The sequence below is a fragment of the Rattus norvegicus genome, chromosome 2 (genome assembly GCF_036323735.1).
Source record: "Rattus norvegicus strain BN/NHsdMcwi chromosome 2, GRCr8, whole genome shotgun sequence".
In the NCBI taxonomy this organism is placed as follows: Eukaryota; Metazoa; Chordata; class Mammalia; order Rodentia; family Muridae; genus Rattus; species Rattus norvegicus.
In genome coordinates this window covers 221,756,728-221,778,716 of record NC_086020.1, presented here as the reverse complement: position 1 = coordinate 221,778,716, position 21,989 = coordinate 221,756,728, and the positions used below count along the sequence as shown (strand labels likewise).

General features: G+C 41.2%; 1 protein-coding gene across 1 annotated transcript in view; it reads right to left on the bottom strand.

The window, feature by feature from the left end:
- Positions 1 to 21,989, bottom strand: part of Col25a1 (collagen type XXV alpha 1 chain) — a 399,159-nt gene that overhangs the window by 49,820 nt on the left and 327,350 nt on the right. Inside the window, exons 18-22 of the mRNA XM_063282749.1 lie at positions 21,864 to 21,908; positions 10,580 to 10,642; positions 7,814 to 7,882; positions 5,053 to 5,097; positions 4,130 to 4,207 (exon numbers count right to left, since the gene is read on the bottom strand). Coding sequence (XP_063138819.1) covers positions 4,130 to 4,207; positions 5,053 to 5,097; positions 7,814 to 7,882; positions 10,580 to 10,642; positions 21,864 to 21,908 — 300 coding nt within the window. The remainder of the gene's footprint in view (positions 1 to 4,129; positions 4,208 to 5,052; positions 5,098 to 7,813; positions 7,883 to 10,579; positions 10,643 to 21,863; positions 21,909 to 21,989) is intronic.

Sequence of the window (21,989 nt, the reverse complement as noted above, 5' to 3'; positions counted from 1 at the left end):
CTCTTGAACCTTAAGGCTCAGCAAACATCTAGAAAGAGGGGACAGAAAGATTCTAAGAGGCAAAGAACCAGGCACTCTTCTGTTAGACTCTTCCTTCTAGCTATGACAAGGAAGGGACACCTGTAAGATATCAACATCATGGCTGTCTAAACAAGACCTGAGCAAATCTAGCAGCTGATATCCCAATGTAGGACGGAGACAGCTCCCAGGACCTTCCATTCCTAGATGGAGCGAGCAATTAAATTCTGAGAGGAGAATTAGTCTTCCCCAGGAATGAGCCCCTTAATGATTATCCAATACCAGGGGATCAGGCTGTATTTATATGAAACAAAAACGGTTAAAAAGAGGAGGCTGTGAATTTGGGAGCCTGTTTTGGGGTGTGGGAGAGGTTAGAGCGAAGAGAAGAAAAGGGAAGTGATGCAACTGTATTTTAAGTACATAAAAATAATCTTCAGTTACGGTACAAACAATGATAGTGATTTTTTTTTTAAAAAGAAACCTAGGAAACAGAGTGTTTTATTGTGAACTGTGAATCTTTAACCATCTTGAATCAAAACAAAAAGGCTAAGGCAATGTTCACATAAACCACAATATCTTCTGTTTAATTTAATTGTTTAATTTGATCCTCTCTCCAACAGAACAGACACAGGAGAGTAACTTGCAGAACCAGAACACAGCACATGTGAGTTTGGGGAATGTGGACATTCCATGGAGAAGACAAGACTAGGGAATCTGGGGTAGGACGGGGCAGGGAGGGAAGATGGGTCCCAGCGGTTGAGAGAAACTCTTTTTTTTTTTAACGTCGCTTGGTGTCAAAAAGAAAAATAATCAGCCACATTATGTTTTTATTTTCTTCCACAACCTCAGCTCCAGTCAAAAGCATATAATCAGCAGTTACATGAGTTTAATTTTGTTTCTCATTTAACTACAAATGAACGGATGGAAATTATAAATACCAAATTCAGAATGCCAAGTAACTCAGGCACATAATATGCATACTGCTTCAACTATTTTATCTCCTACATCAGATACTGGACCCAGAAAAGTTACTTAAACAAGGCTCAATATTCTTTTTTTTTTAATAATCTGAACTATGTCCTAGAATAGCAGTTTTTAATCAAAGCAATGTGAAAATTTATGGTTCTAATGAGATCCTGTAACTGTAATACACTCATATCCATGTAGTTATTCTAGAGTTTTGGACAAAGTGTTTTTTTTTTTTTAAAGGATACAATCATGAAACAAGCGTCATCCATCATTGGTTAGAGATTGAGGAGAATAAATGTTTACCAGCTCCCTCTTCCTCTAATGCCCCTGACTTGATTGATTTTTATTAGAGACCCTTAATCCACTCGGGTACTTTGTTAGGAAGATAAACAAATAAGCCTTCAACCGAAAATGACTCTAAGCTCTTTATAAACACAGCGTTTGGTTTCCCCAACAATAATATATCATTGGGTCTGGAGACAGTATGAAATTAGTGACCAGGATGGATACAGACTGGATCTGCTTTACAGTCATACAGAACTTGAGATGAGACAGGGACGCTGGGAGTGTGTATCAAGAAGCATTTCAAGAAGCAGCTGTCAGATTTATTTTCCAAAAAGCACAGTGCTTTTAGGAACTTGAGTCAAAACTGTTCAGGAGTTCTTAAAAACTACCCTCAGGACAACTCTGTATTTCCCGAGCTCTTACAAAAACATCAACTCCATTCTGCAGACAAGGTCAGTGAAGCATAGATACAGTGATTTCCCTAAAATGACCCAGCTCATACGTGGCAGAGGGAAGAATGATATAGACATGTCCACTTCAGTATAAGTGTAGCCCATACGCCCGCTCATGCAAAGAACACTTTAAAAACACTTCAATATGCTGCAGAAAATGCCAGTAAAACGGGAGGATTTCTTGGAAGAGTAGAGATGTGGATGCCTCTCAGGACACTTGGGAGGAGAAGTGCTCCTCATGGGCTCATGTATTTGAATGCTTGGTCCCAAGTTTGTGGTGCGGCTTGGGAAGTTTATAGGACTTTTAGAAGGTAGAACCTTCCTGGAAGTGTGACACTGGAGGTGGCTTTGAGGGTTTATAGCCTCACTCCACACCCGCAACCCTCCCTCACACTCTGTGTCCTGAGTGTGAACACAATGTGAACAGCTATGTCTTTCACCATGTCTGTTCTACCATGATGGGAACTATAATCTAAAAGTTTCCCTCTAAGATTTTCTTTTTGGTGTTGGGGGGAGGGTCGGAGCACAGAAAGTAACTGGAGTGTCACTTAAAGGTGGAGATGAGGCCTGTGGGGCAGTTGGAAGTAGTTTAAGAGAAATGTATAATATTGTTAATAAAGTTTAAGCGCCGTCCCTATTTTATACTAAGTACAAATTTCGAAAACATTGTAGGTCAAAAAAAACAAAAAACAAAAAACAAAACAAAACAAAAAAAAACAAAAACCAAAAACCAAAAACCAAAAAACCAAAAAACAAAAAAACTAAACATAAACCTTCCTGTTCTTTGTCTCTCCATTTAAAATTATCAACTTGTAGTAGGAAAGGGAAACATTTAGAAAATTGGCTCAAGAATTTGACAATAACCCCAAGGTTACTGTTTATGTTTAGCCAATTGTAATGAGGAATGCTAAATCAGTCTGTTGGCCGAATGTATTATCCAATCCACATTTGTCCAAATAGGAACCTCGGAAATAAAAAGGCCAGCAGTAGTAGTGAAGCCCACCTAAAACTATGAAAATTAGATGACATCGGCAAAATCATGTGGACAGAAACATTAAAATAGGTCTAAAATAGAGAAACTTAGTTAAGGAATCCTTGTTTGTTTCTGAGCTAAGAAATGGCTTGTACGCAAAAAAATATAATCATTCAACCAATCACTGAACACCAACTGCTCATTGCACACTTACAAGCCCAGGCAACATAAACACAGGACACATTTTCTGTCACCAAGAAATGGAGACCGTGGTATTTAAAAACCAAAGCCAATTACGTGATTAGAGAGTAATCCTATGTCACAACGCTGGACCCTGACTTACTGGATGGACTTAGAGGAAGAGCCCAGCTGGTGACAGCAGTGAATTTATGAAATCAGATTCAGTGGATAAAAGAAAGGAAAAATAATGGATGAACTTAGGCAAAAGAGATCTGTGGAGATATGAGAAAAATGACCACATTGTGGGAAAAAATATCCTGGAAGAAAATACAGCAGTGTAGAGCCTTAAATGATGTCAGATGGAGGAGTGTGGTCTTGGGCCAGGAGGCAATAAGGACTCATGAAGAGATTTTAGCAAATTATAGTAATGAAAGTAATGGCGGCTTATGGAAAAAAACCAGCCTGAGAGGCATTCACAGCTTAGATTAGAAGGGCAAGCAGACACCAGGGAGGCAGAATTGGTCACAGGATTGGTCTGCTGTTAGATATGAAGTAAATAGCTTGTGGACCAATATTTGGGAATGTACAGTATTTGGACAGAATGGACAATATTTGGGAATGAGTATTCTGGGATGTGCCTTGAGATAGCTCCTGCTAGGACAGACTTCAAGAACAGCCGTAAGATGCTTCTAAACCTTCTGTGTGGAGCAAAGGGAAGGCACATGGTGTCACTAATCTCTAGTGGTTTGTTGATAAGACGAGCCATGCACTGGGTGGGAAAAGTACCCAGCAGAACATGGCGCATTTGTGAAAGCCAGTAAGGAAAACATGGAGAAACTCTTCCAAACACTGGAGCAGTAGTACACAGATCCCAGAAACCGCAGAACCGACCGGGAAGAGCTCGCTATGACACAGAGGGAATAACTGTTTGACCGAAGGGAAGACTGGAGACTTTAGGCTAGCAAAAGTTAGGATGGGTAAAGCTGTGAACTACTGAAAGAGAACAGCTTCACTAGAGGAACAGAAGGAAAGAACTTAGAGCAGAAGGCCAGATAAAGATGTGAGCTCACAGCTTCCTGCGCCTGATGCCAAGCCTTCATGCCATAATAAACTCTAGCCTTCTGGAACCATCAGCTAAAATAACCTCCTTCATAAGTTGTGGTTGGGCCTGGTATTTTATCACCGCTTATCACACACACTTATCTCTGTGTGTCATTCTCCGTGTGTCTTAGGGTAGAGAACAGTCACTTGCCTGTAAGGCCTCATGGAGGTTGCCATTGTAGTCTATGATCTCAGTGGCTCCTGGATCTCCCTTTTGCCCAGGAGGACCCTGCAACGAAAAACAAACCAAGAACAAGTCATGGGTGTTAGACTAGTCTAGAAGACCGTGGCAAAAGTGGAGTAGCTTGAGGCTCCCTCTCCCGACTGTTATTTCCTTACTAAGACACGGGTGCATTTCAGAATAATAATTGCACTTCAGTTCATTCAGATTGTAAAGGAGAGGGGCCAGTTCTAGCTTCCTGTCTGTGGTAGGTATGATACTGATGCCAAAGCACAAGTTAAACTGTGCATCTTGGAAATTATTGGCTGTCTGTATTTATTAAGATAACACCTAACCTCCTTCTACTCATCCCTATGTCAGAAGTTGCTTCCTCATTCCTTAAAAAGAGAGAAATGCCAAACAATGCTCTGTAGGAAATGATTGGCTTCCCATAGGACTGTTATTTCATATGTCCCAATTTATCCAAAATTAGAGGAAATAGAAAACAAAAGAATATATATCCACAAATACACAACCCCCCTCAAGACTACTAGAGCACACTCGTCTCTCTGCACATCTAGACTTCTATTCTGCCTGTTACATCTTCTGCAGAGTTTCCATGACCCATATCCTAATTCCATACAAATATATGGAATATTGGCTTAACTGAAAAACAGACGCCTCAGTAGCTGGGAAGCTGTAGGGTTTTTACCTTTTGTTTCAGAATAAAGTGATTGTATGCTAAGAATCTCTACAGTGCCTGCTCCTTAAAAACAAATAGGAAGGATGCAGGCAGGCTGGGAACAATCGGGGTCTACCGCTAATGTTTTTATTGTGCACTGTCTGTTCAGGTACTTGTCACAAAATCACACCAACAGGCCTTCGAATCTGAGTTTAGACAAGAAAACACTCACCCGTGGTCCCAGAGCTCCAGAGTCTCCTTTGTCTCCACGATCACCCTTTGGCCACAAAACAAAACCAAAAACCCAAAACCATAAATTAGCTGGAGGACCACTGATGGACAAGTCGCTCACATACAAAGAGTCATTTGTTACCACACAGCAGGACTTTAAATGTGGACTGCACACATATGAAGCAACCACCAGCATTCACGTCAATCCTTCTCAGAAAACGGGGTGTCTTGGAGCATCAGACTGGCCATGTACTCTCTGCCCAGGTGGGATTTGCAAAAGAAAATGACTGATGCCCACGACACCCAAAGTGACCTTTATCTTCAAACTGAGCAGGGCTGCGTTCCTCTGAAGGAGTTTGAGGAAAGGGAAAAGGGCCAAGCCACCATGTCACCTGTCCCAAGAGAAGAAAAGTAGAGATACCAGGGACAGGAAGGACTAGAGTAGGAGTGTAAGGTCAGAGGCTAGACCTCCCTCTGATGACAGATCGACCTGTAGCTATTTTAACACTCAGCGCTGAAGCTGAGGGCAGCCAGAGAGACCAGGTTGACCAGGCTTCCTTTATGCCCTATCTCCCCTTCTTTTTCTCTTTGACCCCCCTCCCCTTTCTGCCTTCTCCCTTTTTCTCTTTCAAAGCAGTAAGAAATAATCTCTGGGGTTTTATTTACAGTGTCATAACCCCACCTACAGAGATACCAAGAATAGCCTAAACTCTTCAAATCATCCGAAGTCTATACAGCCAAGTAGTAGAAAACATTTAAATCTGGGTTTATTTAAAGGTTTTAAAAATATTTTAAAATCAGAGCCCTTTTGTATATGAGACTCAGAGCATCTTCCGGTCTGTAGACAAGGACCAATTAAGGGAAGGAGAATGTGCAGTTATAATTTTTCCCATGCAGGCTTTACTACTAACACAGGCCATAATAATTAACTTCATCAATAAGGAATTAGCAGGCTCTAATCTCTAGTCCCATTTTTATATTTTTCCTGGGTATTAGTTAATTTTAAGTGACAGTGAACACGATTTCAGAGAGTATAGGGATCCTGACAAAGGGACCATTGCTATTTTAGTTTTATCATTATTTAATGGGTGTACATGTGTCTGCATTGAGCTACAGTGAGTGTATGCAGGTCAGAGCACAACCTTGGAGTCCATGCCCGTCTTCCACCTAATTTGAAACAGGGTCTCTTTGGTATTTTTCCACGGCGTGAGCCAGGCTAGCCCTGCCTTTCCTCCTATCTTCTCGCAGGAGTGCAGGAATTACAGATGCTACCGTTGTTTTGTGGGTTCTGGGGATTCGAACTCAGAGCCTCATACGTACAGAAAGAAGTCTAACTGACAGAGCCATTTTCCGACTCCTAGCGTGACACTTTACCTCTCTGAATGGCGTTAGGTAACAAACTAAAGTATACCATGAATATCTGTCACCAAGATAGGAAATGAGAATGAAGGGCATACATTATATAAATCACTTGTTTCCCCAAATAAGCTATTCTCAAAAAACATGAAATACACCCCCTCTTAAAGAATAGTCTGAAGGGGGCTAGCAAATGGCTCAGCAGGTAAAGACACTTGTCACCATTGTCACCAAGCCTGACAACCTGAGTTCCATCCTGGATCCCAGGCAGTGGAGGGGGAGAACTGATTCCTGCAGATTATCCTCTGACCTCCACATGTGTCATGTGTCTGGTAGTACACACACACACACACACACACACACACACACACACACACACACGTTACAAAAGAATAGTCTAAAGGATGAGATCAGACAAAAACAAAGGAAAAGAAGCCAGGTGTCTTGTGATGCAATCACAGGGACAAACTGAATGTAAACCCCCAAATTTAAAAAAAAGTTCTTTTTTTTTTTTTTTTTTTTTAAATCTACAACAGGATTCTTTGTGGAAAAGGCAAAAGACGTGGATCTCGAAGGCCTGAAGTCACATCAAAATGGGTAGCGGTTACTGACCTTTGACCCCTTGGGGCCTCTAGCTCCTGATTCACCTTGCTTCCCCTATTGTAAGAGAGCATGAAGATGAGAAAGAGAAGGACAGGGAAGGTAAGAACAGTGGCTCAGAGTCACGAGGAATCATGGACACACTTTATCTGCCCTGTCCAACACGGTGCTGGGTAATGTTGGTCATTGGAACAACACACATATCACAGGAGCAGGTACTCGCCCCCTGGTCTCCACCGACTTCTATTCGTTATGACTTTGGAGACAGTTTTCCCTCAGTGGCTGGAGAGAGCCGTGTGAATGACTCTTAAGGGTCTCCACAGGGCTTATGTGCACAGATTTCTTTTCCTTCAGAGACTACATCAGTCCCTCTGTCTCCAAGAGGGGCTGGCTATTTGACTACAGTTTGACCACCTTAGTTTGCATAATGTTTACATAAATAAAGATTGCATAGCAAATAAAACCTTAGCTCTACTATTTTCAAGGTGTTACATGCCACCAGTTACCATGGAAACGGACACAGCACTCGGCAACAAGGTTTTTTTCCTTAGCTGGTTGTAACATGCATTGAGCGATAATGTGTAACATGATGGCACCTGTCCATTTACATCCAGAGATGTTGTTAAATTTCTTCACTGAGCTGCACAGAGTAAACAAGAAACTTCAAAATCGCTAGCCACCAGTGTGCATTTCAATGAGGTGTTTGTGATTTGGGTTGTTTTTGTATCTGTTGAAGAGTTAGTCAGTTGTGTGGTCTAACATTCCCAGACCAAAGAGTGATATCTTCCAATATAAGAATAACTGACCTTTGGCCCCGGGGCTCCAGGATCCCCTCGTTCACCTCTTCCAGGAGGCCCTGCCTCCCCACGTTCGCCCTGTCATAAATTGCAAAACAGATAGAATAGTAGCCTCCCCATGGTTGTTCTCTGGCGAGGAATACAGGAGTTCAATAAAACCAAGGTTAACAGAAGGTCACTGCTATGCACAGTGTGCCAGCACTGTGTTAATCTCTGGACACGACTGATCCCATTTCATGCACAAACCAATCCGAAGTTGTTAATTTCTAGTGCCATCTTGACTGGGTCAGTGAGTTCCTATGGAACGGCTAAAACACTCTTATTGTTTCTATGAGGGGACTGCACCTCGGTCAGTGGGCTGAGTGGGGAAGGCTCACCCTTAAAATACCCATTTGGCCTGGGATGGATAGAACAAAAGGCAGAGGACAGACACGCCGTCTCTCCCTCGGAGCTCCATGACACCACAACTCTAGTCTTGTGCCTGGATGGCAAGACTAGCACCGCGCACCACATCTCAGACCTTTAACTGCTGCCTGGGAGATTCAGTATCAGCTTCCAGGATTCTGAAACCCTCAGGCCCGGGTAGAACCACATTACTAGCATCCTTCCAGTCTGTGGGTAACTGGCTTACGTGGGACATCTTTGCCTCCATAACCACACGAGTCAATTCTCCTAACAAACCCTCTCCTTAGCCATGTCTATTTATGTATGCATTCATGTATATACATACATGTTTACCTACCTAGCCACTGACCCTCCTACCCATTCACTCACTGCTGTTCCTTCTGTGTCTCTAGAACACTCCAAGTACTAATGCGACTCTTCCTTCTACTCTCCACTTTATAAACACGGAAATGGTTTGTTAAATGTCTATTATGCAGCTGTGTGAAGAAATGTAAGAACCTTTGAAGGTATCAATATGGTCTATTACTAACTTTATTACTATTGTTGTTGTTGTTGTTGTTGTACAATGGACATCCATTCACATTCTATAACAAATTTTAAGTAATTCTAGCAAAAATGTATACAGCACAGTGGTGAAGTTCCACACTTTGTACTGTGATGCCCTGTTTTCTTCTACTCTGACAGAAACTTAAGTCTTCTAGGCGGATGTGGCTTAGACAAAGGCACAGGGACAGTGCTTGGGGACCTGCCATCCATTCTACAGATATCTAGATCTATTTTCACTGCCCATATTTGTTTATTTTTAGATCTACTATTAGGAATACAAATCCAGACCATGTACAAAAATTGTAAAAGACCATTGCTGGGTCAGAATAGATTTTCAAATTGGGAATTTCCCCTTAGGATACAACTCTTGTTAAGAGAGGCAAGTACATTGGGAATACTGCTAACAATGGCTTTCTTCGCATACACTGGCTTGTAGAAACACCACACAGGCACATCACATCCCTTTCCTCTCCTAGGGGTGTAGAGAAAGTCTCTGTTCTTCACAATCATGCCGAGTTCCTTCCTAAGGGCAATTACTGCCAACTTCCCACTTCGATGTCTGGATCTCCCTCTCTCGGAAACTGTGGAATGGTATAGCCATTATCTATAAACAGGGTATTTACGGATAAGAATCTGTGCCAGCTGGGTTTGTCTACCTTCCTCTGTATAGCAAAAATCTACAGGAGATCCCGATGGCTTCCTCCTCTGAGACTCTCTCCTCCTGTGGTGGTGGAGAGTCTTCTCTGCCTGGACCCCTCCTCTCCTCCCCTGGCTTTAAAGCTCCAAGCTCCAATAGATGCAACAGTTTTCATATCAACAGACAATGTATTTTTTCTCTCAGAAAGGTTTATCTCGTGTGAATCTGTTCAGGCTTAAGCAGAAATTTTCCATATTTTGCTAACGGGCCTGATAGCTCATTATGCGAAAATGAGATTTCCTTGGAAAACAACCATTGCATAACCCTACCGAGTTCCAGTCCCCTTAGGCAATGGATAGTTTCTACTCACTAGGATTAGAGTCATTTTCACTTGACCAAGGCAGAAATGAGGACTAGTCTGTCTGAATAGACCATGACATAGTCCTTTAACTATTGGAAATCACCCTTGGCTCATTTCTGGTGAACGCAGAACTCACCGAACCAGAGTCTGCCATGGTTTAAAAACAAATGACTGTATGCTGATGTCACTTTGTCTCTTTGATTCATGAGTCTGTCACGAGTGCAGCGCTATCATCAGAGTCCTCTCTTTTTATGTCTAATGGGTAGATAAAGCAAGACCGCCAGGTCTGACAATATCTGCAGCACTGTGTTCTTTTTGAGAGGCAGCATACAGTTTCTGTTTTAGGGTCCTCTTTATGGTTGCCAAATAGAACACTAAGAGATGGTTTTCATTATAGAACACTTCTGAAAACACCATTCAGGGTAGATCCTTGTGGAGTGGAGTATTTAGAAATCTCTGTGACATCCGTGGGCATGGGATTAGCGTCCAATTTACGAATGTATCCTAAGATAGATGTGACAGAGCAGGGGATGGCGACCTCCAGCCCTCCTTTCTGCTTAGTCACCTCTCCAGGTAGCTAGGAAGCATCTCAACACTTCCTGAGGAATCTAGAGGGCAATCTTTGACAACTGCTATTTTCCACCCACCAGCAGCAAAGGCTGAAGTCTTAGATATAAGTTCCAGTTGCATGCCTGGGTGGGTCAGGCTGCCTCGGTTCCAAGGCAGAAACATCCAGTCACCTAAATAGTAGAGTCATCGCCCTTTTCTTTTGACAGACATCACACAATTTTCACAGGAAAGTAAGGGGGAATAAAGGTCTACTTACTTTTGTTCCTGGTAACCCTGGTAAGCCTGGTTCTCCTTGAGGACCAATGAAGCCTGGTTCTCCCTTTAAAAAAGATAGCACACAAAGGCGTTACTCATCAGACGGTTCGCACGGTTCTTCCTATTGCGATGTCGTTTCCTTGACTATGTATAGCTGTTCTGGCTGAGATCAAACTACTTACTATCAGATAATCATCAGTGAAAATTCTGAGCAAAGCTCCAAAGACACTTGTCACTTTAGAGAGTGACAAGGCCACTGGATGCATGTGTTTATGATAGTTTCTTCTCTAATCTGTGCTCTGGTCTTTCCTGACACTTATCACATCAAGACATACCATGTTTAGGTGGGTATAGAAGGGCTTACAAGACCCCACTCATAGCCTTGTGAAATCTTTTCCTCTTGAGTTAAGAGTAGATTCACTATGAAAATCTACTGAATAAAATATGGTGGGAGTAAGGGACATCACATCTGAGTCTAAGCTGTGACGAGTGGCTTCTATTTGGGGTGGGTCTTCCCTGTAGTACTTGGGTCACTTGTTTTGAGGGAAGCAAACTGCTCTGCTTTGAATAGCCCGATGGAGCTACCACAGTCTAAGGACTGAGGCCTGCCAAGAGCCCTGTGAGGAAGCTTGTAGTAGATACTCCATCCTCTTCGAGCCTTACGAAGAGAGCACAGCCCTGGATCAACTGCAGTCTCCTCAGGGACTCAGAGCCAGAGGCAGCTGCTATGCTTGACTTGAAATTCTTGTCTTTCGCAGTTTAGAAGCCAACTGTTTTCCTTTTTAGGATAAGGCGGTAGGCAATGTTACATAACTGAAACAATGGATATAGGCAGGGGAGCAATTTTGTAATGTTTGGTATGAGAGAAAAAATCCCTCTTCTTGCTATACCTCTCAAACGCTATCTCTGTTACCCGGAGGAAATCCCATGGCATAATAAATGGTGCCCAGGTCCTGGAACAGAACTTCTAAGCCTTAGATCCCTCTGGGTCACAGGAATGGTAAAGATGTCCTCTGTTGCTTGTAACTAGTCCCTTCTAACCACATCTGAATTGGTTCATTTCTTAACCTAGGAGAGGTGGGAATGGCTGGAGGTGGGATTCAGTCACTAGAGGGTAGTGATTACATCAGTCATGCAGGAAACCTTAACTGACAGGGCTAGCATAGACTTTCCAAGTCAGCAGACATAGTTATATGCAAGAAGGGTAGGGCATTTAGATCCACAAGGACAGAGGCTTTTGTGACTAGTGGGTCTTCTAGATAGTGCCCTATTCACCGGATATTCTTTTTCAGCCTTTATAACTATAATAGCAAGCATAGAACAGTGTTTTCGGGAACCAGGACTCATTCAAGCCAATTCCTAAATTACTAGTTCTCAACATGTGGGTTGTGACCCCTTTGGGAGTTCCACAACCCCCTTTACAGGGGTCACTTATCAGTTAGTCTGCATATCAGATATGTACATTACAATTCATAACAGTAGCAAAACTATAGTTATGAAGTAGCAATAAAAATAATTTAGAGGTTAGAGAGTTTCACAACATGAGGATTAAAGGGTTACAGAATTAGGAAGGTTGAGAACCACTGCCCTAAATTTATATCCATGCCAGAAAAAGTGCAGATAATCTAAGTAACCCAGACATTTCCCACTTGCAACTGAAATGAAGTTAATCTTGTGGGATTGGTCCTAAAATCTGTGATATCTGAGGCTAATAAGGGCAGTTAGAATAGAACTGTATTGAAGACATCTAGTTGGTGTCTGAACCAGAAAGCTGGAGATATGGTGTCAGAAAAGAAACTATCTATATATTTGGTGTTAAAAACAAAACAAACAAACAAACCCAACCCAAACTTGAATTGGTGTTCACGTTGTCTTGATTAGCCATTTAATTTATTTTCTTTTTAACTAGTCAAGGAAAACAAAACTGCTTAAAATATAAAATACATAACCAAAATTTAAAGCAAAACTCATAATGGTTCTATTTCCATATTTCCTGATTTATTTATGTTTGTATGATTTCAGGAAGAATTACTGATACTGATTTCCCTCTAAGATAGCTGTCACTAAACCTTGTTTCATGGTGCTTGGAGGCAAAGAGAGTGTTTTTGATGGATATGTTAAAATGTCTGAATCTGTGTTTCAAACAACTGAATTTTTCACACATACTATATATAGTATGTATATATAGATATACATTTACTATATATATAGTAAGTCGTTAGAGACAGAAGGGTATCATCTTGATAAAGCATTTTGGGTGACACACCACTCACAGATCTTCTCTGACTTGGACACCCAGAGAATAGGGAGGTAAGATTTGGACCTACTGGTTGGGGTTGGTCTAAGGCTATCCCTACAGCTCCTCTTCTACCTGGTCCCATCGTCTTTTACCTACTGGAAGGGAAATCCTGGGCAAATATTTTGACACACTTCTTAATATTTCAAAACAAAAAATGAATTCATTTCAGAGAAATCATTGATGAGTAAGTCAACCTTTAGCAAGATACTATAAGGGATACATTTATTTATTAAGTAAAATACTCCTTTTAATAAAGTAATAGTGTCTTACTGATACTGATATGTTATGTTACAGTATATCTGAATGTGTGTCTTCTCGCACTTTCCAGAGCAATTCTGGGATGACTATTAGCATCATTGGTCGTGTTCTGATGTTTATGATCTTCTGAAATTGTAATGCAGAGGTTGGATGTTTGCTTGCACACTTTAAGTCTTAACCCATTTTCAAGCAAAACCTAAAATGATCTCTTTAGCCAATTAAATGGAAGCTCCATTAAAGCACATGAATTAAAAGAAGAATGGGCAAAAGTTGCAGAAACTCATTCCTTATTTGAGTTAGTGTTTAGTTTACAAAATTGCCAGGCATGCAACTGCATCATTCAAATATGGAAGGCACTGCTATCTCAGCAGCTGGATCAAGGCATTTTCCTTCCTTTAAAAACATATTAAAAATCTTAAATGGAATGTTCAGGGTAAAATTACTTAATTTCAAGAGATATAACCAGCAATAGATCTGATGGTCTCAGTAATTTTAGTACTATTGATCTTACATGGTTTGGAAGGATTTTAGTATCATTAGTTGCTCACAATCACCATGCCAAAAAAAAAAAAGCACCAGTTATGAACACACACATCTTGACACATTTCATATTCCCGTGTTCAATGCAAATCTCACCATATCTAGCTATGGGATTGCAGGTTTGTGCCTATCTCCTCTGAGAGTGCTCTGTGACCTGAGGGCCATGGCTCTATCTTGCCCATCTCATGATGGGCTGGGGAGGAGGTACTTACTGGCCTCTTTTCTCTCAGACTTGAGAAACTATTACTTATAGAGCTGGGGCATGAAGATTCCCACTGAGATCTTGGGTTCTTAACCTTTCTTATCTCCCAGGCTTATAGTAGTGGTTCAGAAAATGTGATGGGGGAAACCCTGGCCTTAGATTGCTGGAGAGGGCTTAAAGATTGGACTGTTCCAGAGCATGCAAAGACTGCGTTCGTCCTTCAGCATACGAGTGACACGGTTCCAGGTTCTATATGGGGTTAACCTTTTAGACATAGACACGTATGGAGCTTGGAAGTTATATCAAAGAATATCAACAATTCTATATGAATAAACGACTACAACCATTCTCTGTCCAATTGCCTATCTGAGGTATAGAAAATACATCACAGCAAACAACAGATTTAGAGATAGAATGTTGAAATGTTGATGAGATATGGCTGTAGTCTTTTAAGCCAGACATTAAAGAGATTTTGGTGGGGGGGGACTTCTACATATCGATGTTACTTTTACTACTTTTTTTCTGGTCTTATTTGACAAATTTGGGTTTTATTTCATACAACATGCAATTTAATTAACAATGAGTAGAATGTCACCAGTTTAATTTGGGGTAAGATGCATTTTTGTTTGTAGTAAGTTTCTTCAACTACTATCCATTTCCTACAAAAACCAACCACCCCGAACATCTCACTGTAATAGCAACTTAAACGTGAAGTCTCCTACACAGAAGCTAAAGGGAAACAGAGGAAGGAGCCACAGTAGCCAATACAGCCACGCCCAACACCACAAGAGCAATGACCACTACAGTCTTGTCTGTCACCCATGACAACAACCATGTCCAGCAACCACTGCCCATCTATATTACAAAAACACAAAGCTGGGAGATTTTTAGGAACATGGCTCTTCTGAAATCTAATGATTGCTAAAGATTTCACGAAGCCTTAGAATTCCATAATAAAATCTTAACTGACCTTTCAGGAGTGGCAGGGGCATGTGTATCTCTGATGGGTTCACCCTACCTTCTAAATGGTCACTAGGATCGTCTTCAGAGAGGTGAGAGGAGTCAACAAGTCCTTAGCAGGGGTTGTTAGTCCAATGAACAAAGGAAGGATGAGAGATAGAGAGAGGGGGCAGTTTCATTTACACAGAAATGGCTTGCCAGATGTTTCTATGTAGACTTCCAGAACATACCATCTGTTAGGCAGAATGGTGGCCAGAAAGTCCTAACTGATTAGTTCTCACTCCCAGAAAAATATCTGGTTTTTCATTTACTACTATTTACTTTATTTTTATAAGTCACTATCAATTAGAGAAGTAAAATATATCATTTTCTTAACCTGTCTAAAAACTCTCTCTAGACCAAGTCAGGTTTCCCTGATATTTATAATTCCTGGACAGATCTGATTTTCATTGTCCCCCAAAATAGTACAACGGGGTTTGAAAAATATGTGCTGATTTGCCTGGGTGCTAAAAGCATTCCCAATAATGTTGATTAATATGTCTTGACACAGGATGCATTAGCCATACAGTGCTCTTCTTGCTTAAAGGATAATTAGAATTCAAGTCAGCATGATACCTGCTTTTGAGAATTATAGCAATAACATTTGTTATGCTAAGAACTGCTAGGAAGCCAGTTTTGGTAATGACTGATTTCTGAAATTATAAAGGTAAAGCAGAGTTTGCCCCTAAAACACTTATTTCTCATAAAGATCAAATCTTAGTATAAATTAAAACATCTTAGTTGTTCTGGTGAAAATGAACTTAATAGCAGATTTATTTAAAGCCAACTAACCTGTCCTTTTGATTCTCTCTCCCTCTCCCTCTCCCTCTCCCTCTCCCTCTCCCTCTCCCTCTCCCTCTCCCTCTCCCTCTCCCTCTCCCTCTCCCTCTCCCTCTCTCTCTCTCTCTCTCTCTCTCTGTGTGTGTATGTGTGTGTGTGTGTATGTTTTCTTTTGGTCTTAGCAGAATTGCACCATGAAGGACGTGGTTGGAAGCTTCATTATGGCTGCTAAAAATCTCCGATTTTTGGTTGCATGGGTTTCCTTGATGGGCTTCAAGTTACTCAAGTCTTTAGTGGGGTTCGTGTAGGCAGGAAGTAGTCACAAGCAACAAATAACGCAGTGTCACCCATCCACTGAGGACAGGGTGTCTTATTTCCTTTCCTCTCTGAATTAATTTTACATCCCTACATTTATCTCCGCCAGGTTTGAGATGTGCTGATGTTTCTGAGGGGGCGGACTGCATTCCCCTCCACCAACTTCTGAAGAAACCTTTGGTGCTCACAGAGCACCAGGCTGGCACTTAACCCTGAAAATACCAAACCAATGCCTCTGCCCCCTGAAAACTGTGTCGAGGTCGGGGGGGGGGACTTCCTATGATGTAAGAGAGTTTCGTGACACCTTAGACCCCTCTGCCTCTTTTAAGTTCTTTTTTTTTTTTCTTTTCTTTTTTTCCGGAGCTGGGGACCGAACCCAGGGCCTTGCGCTTGCTAGGCAAGCGCTCTACCACTGAGCCAAATCCCCAACCCCCTCTTTTAAGTTCTTGATCTGACTGTCAGATTTCCACTAATGTGGAGGCCAGAGCAAAACCATTAAGCTTCAAGGAAAGGGGAACCTTGAAAATGGTGTTGCTACCTAACTAGCTTCTTCTGGTTTGATGTAATAGCTGTTGTAACAGGTCTTCCTGTCTACTGAAAACCTGACTTTGTTTCTTATATATAAAAGCTTTGTTTATTCACTTATTTAAAATCCATTTTGTGCATGTGTGCTACTGCCTTATACCACAGTAATAGGTTAAACTTCACTTCTTTATGTGGTAAAGCAAAATACTTTTATCTTCTGCAAGATAAACGCAAGCATTGAAAACCTGGGATAAAAATCATACAAGTGATAGACGCACTGAAGAGGAAATTAGAGAAAGGACATGATCCACAAGAGACCCCCAAATACCTTGGAATGTGTCTAATCAAGGAAAATGAAGGCTTGTACATCGAAAACTTCATGACCAAAAAAAAAAAAAAAAAAAAAAAAAAAAGAAAGACCTCCTACACTCATGGGTTGGTAAGATTAATATTACTTATCAAATTGGCCATCCTGCAAAAAGCAACCTACAGATTCAATAGAACGTGCATCATAATTTCAATTCAATTTCTCATAGGTACTAGAAAAATATTTCATATGGAAATAGAAAAAAACCCCAAGATAGTCAAAATAATCTTGAACAATAACAACAACCACCCTTCTGAGGTATCAGTGCTCCAGAGTTTCCATTTTACTACCGAGCTACAGGAATAAAAACAGTTTGGTATTATCGTGAAACAAACATACTGGTTAATGGAACAGAACTGAGGATTCTCATATAAACCCAGGCCCCTACAGTCACCTGATTATTGTTGACAAAGAGGCGAATGATACACACTGCACAAGAGACAGCATCTTCAACAAATAGATAATTACTGACACCCAAACGGATACCTACATGTAGAAGAATGAAACTCGATTCTTCGTTCTTTTATGCTCATAAAACTCAACTCCAAATGGATCGAGGGCCTGATACCCTGAGTCTGACAGAGTAGGGAATACGTGTGGAGGCACAGAAAAGGAAAATCTGCCCTCGATGGGGAAGACGTGAAGACCAACCACTGACAAGGGACCACCTAAATTAAAACGTGAGTCTCCATGGCAAACCATTATTTGAACGAGGCAGCCTACAGAGGGAGGAAAAATCCTGACCACCAATACATCTGTCAGAGAGTTAATATCTAGAACATAAAAAGAACTAACGCAAAACGAAACCCCTAACCATTAAGAAAACAAACAACCCAATTAAAACTGGGGCATGGAGCTAAAAAGAGTTCTCAAAAGAAGAGTCACAAATGGCCTAGACTTAGTTTTGAAGCTGATCAACATTCTCAGCTTTGTAATGGAAATGGAAATGAAACCTACTTTGAGATTTTTTTCTTGCCCAACCTAGTCAGAACGGTCAAGATGAAAAGAAAACAAAAGGCAAGTGATAACAAATGTTGTCATGGGAACGGGGAACACTTCTTCACTGCTGGCGGGAGTGCAAACTGGTGCAGCCGCTGTGGAAGTCAGTGTGGAGTGTTCGAAAAGCTGGAAATCAATTTACTACATGCTCCAGCTGTACCACCCTTAGGCATTCAGCCAAAAGACTTTCTGTTTCACTAGAGGGACACTTGCTCAGCTATGTTCACTGCTGCTCTATTCACAATAGACTGGAAACAGTCTAGCTGTCCATACAAATAGCAGGTAATGAAAATAATGTGAAATTATTCAGCCATCAAGAAAAAAACAAATTTGTGAGGTTCTCAGGTAAATGGAGGGAGCTGAAAACAAGCATTCTGAGCGAGGGAACACAGACCCGGGAAGACAAACATCACTCTGGGGTGTGTTATGCTGTCCTTTTGCTTTTCCTGTGAACGACCAGGAAGGAGGATATTCACAGGGACATCCCGCATCCTCAGACATTGTACACACTCGCCTTTTGCTCCCAGAATACACTCAGGTGGCAGGGAGGATGGGCGGTCTTATTGTTTTTAATGGTTCCTTTACTTCATCCATCTAAGGAGGATCCATAATTTTTATCTATATAGAGTATAACTAGATGTATTTTCTACAGGTTAAGATTATTTACATGAGGAAAGACTATATTGAACTGGTGTGTGAGCAACATTTCCAATATTCTGAGCTGTCCCAAGAGAAGGAGCAACAACAGCCACTTGCTCTATGCTGGGAGACATTTCAGGAGCTATGCACACATTCATTCATTCATTCATTCATTCATTCATTCATTCATTCATTCACTGAATTCTCACAGCAGACCTCTGTGCTATGGTCACTGTCTGTTCTCGTGAGGAAACTGAAGCACAGAGAGATTACAAAGCTTGCCCTAAGTCATACCATCAGTGAAGGCTTTGATTCGCTTTGCCCTGGGATTGCTGGTCAACACTGCCTATTTATGAAGGATGTGGCACCATGAGAATGTGTCAATGATATATTTTTCAAGATAAGTTTCAGGAATAAGATTTTCAAAAATAACAACTTGGACTATTGCCTTTTTATCTGATATCAGAAAAGGTAGGCCCAATCATTTTTATCCAACAAGATACTTGAGGGGGGAAAAAAAAAGAAACATCCAACATTTTTGAAAGCTTGCTCACAAAACTAATTTTCTAAGCTCAAATCTCATTCCAGAAGATCAATTTCTGCATGGTACATTGTACATAATTTAATTTTCCCAGTTGAACATCTTGACACTATATGAACCATGAATGCATGAAATAGGAATTCCAAATGCCTTCCACATGGCAAGAGGACTTTCAACTGCAGGAAGCTCAAGAGCAGTTTGAAATGAAGTCATGCCTGGTCTTAGTGACTTCCTTTACGTATGCCTACGGTATTAGCACTTTTCTCAGAGCCGGACACTGAGGTGAGCGCGAGACGAGTCTGGTGCCTGTATTTAGGCACTTGGTTCACGTCCCTGAGGGCTGTGGAAGGCATGTGGGTGCTCATTAAGTTTCCAGCTAATTCCCGGAGAGCAACAGGTGTTGAACCAAAGCTCTCCTGGTATGTAATGGACGGTTTCCTCAGTGTCCTAGACATAATGGATGGCATGTGCGTGTCCTTTCTGGTAGTGGCAGACATGGAGGACAGGGATATTTCCGAAGCATAAAACAAACACGCAGGCCTAAGATGGAGACTAATGTTTTAGTCACCTCATGTTCCGTAGTGATGCGACAGGGTTTTAATTTTAAATCCTGTTAACTTAAACTATGAAATGGGAATGAACTGTCTTGTGGTTTGCCACTATTGCAGAATGATGAAAAAAAAATCAATCGATAAGGAGCGTCCCTAGTTAATGAAGTGACATCATAAAATTTTAAGTCTACTTTGAGGGGTGTACGGTGAATACGGACTACGTTAATGTGCTCTAACATCGACTTTTTCTCCAAAATTATTCACTTCTTACATTTAGCGCTTGCTACGTTATCATAAAAGCTTATCTTTCACTTGAATGACGCTGCAAAGAGATATCTTATTAAAGCAAACGATAGAGCTCACGGTTGCTCTCATACACCAGACAGTGGCCCAAGCGTGGCGTTACCATTACACAGAGAAACATCTCCAGTGAATAATGGTTTCTGTCAACTGACAGGTTCTTTTCAGAGCTGTCACTTGACAGGAACAGGATGGCAGTGTCAGAGCCACACCACCTCAACAAAGTATTTCCAGCACTTTCTCAGGCTGTGGGAACTGAAGCACTTAACTGCAGGTGGCAAGTTACCACGAACCCTCCCATCCCGAGTGTTCATGACCTTCGGAATAGTTCATGGGTGACTAGGGACAGGCCAAGTGTCAGTGTAGACATTTGCAAGGATAACACTGAAAGCCTTCATGCCTCTGTGTGTATCATCTGCATTGCACTTTGGAAAAATAATGTTTTGTTTTTTGGGTTTTTTTTTTGTTTTGTTTTTTTACCAAGAAAGTGTCTAAAGCCCAGGAGATGGGACAAGTGGCTGCACCCTGACTAGCCAGCGCTCTTGCTGTAGGGACATCTCTGTCCTTATAATGTCCTTTTCCTCAAATGTCTTCATTATGATTTGTAATGCCACCAGGTTCTAATTAACACCCAGAAACACGCCCTTAAATCATTATAAAGAATTGATGATCTTGTCACTTATAACAAGCTGTCATTTTTTATGCATGGAAGTTACTAAAGAACTGTCATAAATTAGTTCTATACAGTGAACTTTCATATCGACTTAGGATATTATTCTTGCTGAGCAGTAAATGATAGGTAAGTGACTTTGACTTTCTTAGAGTGCATTTTCTATCCAAGAGTCAGACTAAAGCATCTATTTAAAATGATCTGAACTTTTCATAGTAATCGAGAAAAAGCTGAGAAAATACTGGAACCAGAGTTTCTGAGTGCCAACCAAGAAGATCTATTTTCTTCTGTGTTTTTATCACCTACAAATATTATAAACGCCATAGGACTTCCAATCAGACTAGCTTCATTTAGCACACTATAACAGCACACAGAACGGAAGAGTGGAAGACGCACTCGTATTGTTTTCCTGTCACTTCTGAGTGATATTTATATGAAACTGACTCCAAGGAAATAATTACAGCTAGGGTAATAGAACATTAAGTTTCGTAGTTGACCTGGGAGAAGTCTCAAAAAAATTAAAATAAATTACTTAACATTTTAAGTGGCTTAGTCCTGAAGGGACTTGATGTGCTGGGGTGGGTGATGTGGGGGTGATGTCGGGGGAGACTTCTCCTTCTCAGAGGAGAAGGCAGGGGGGCATGGAGGGAAGAGCTGTAAGAGGGAGCCTGGGGAGGAGAGAGGGGACTTATATTGGGGTATTAATTAATTAATTAATTAATTAATGGAAAGAATTTTAAATCTGGAAACAGTGTTTTAATCCTAAACTTCAAGCACTTATTTGAACAGACATACAGAGTTTCCGTTGAAGGTACAGGTGTTGTGTTAAAACACTTTAGCAGTGTGGTTTCTGTTTCTCAGTGAGAGTGACTGACAGGAGGTGGAGGCATGGCCTCTTAGAGGCGTTTCCCTAATGGAGAAGCAGATGCATGGTTGCCTGAGTGTCTGATTTATAGGGATGCTGAGATGAATTCTGACCAAAATTTGATAGGTTCCTAGAAATTAAAGTTACAGTGAAAGATAAAGACCTATTCTCCATGGACGTTACAAACCTTGCATGATTTCACGTGAAATGCAATTTACTTTCATCCCAGGGACATGTATGATAGAGCCAGCCGGGACCTGTACGGTCTAGGGGGCAAAGGCCGACTTTACCCATGTCCAATTTTCAATTAGAAAGTCCACCAACTGAAGCAACTTCAGAATCGTTCACAACCTGTATTTACTTTTTCCTCTACTTTCCTCCAGGATAGGGAACTCTCGATTATAGTTCTGTGAAGTCTGTCAGTGGAGTATTTACCTTTATCCCCGGAAGTCCAGGCAGCCCAGGCAGCCCTGGTTCACCCTACACAGGAAAATCACATAGCATTATAGAGCGACATTTACTCAGTCACAATATCAGAGAACAACATGGCAAATGGCCCCG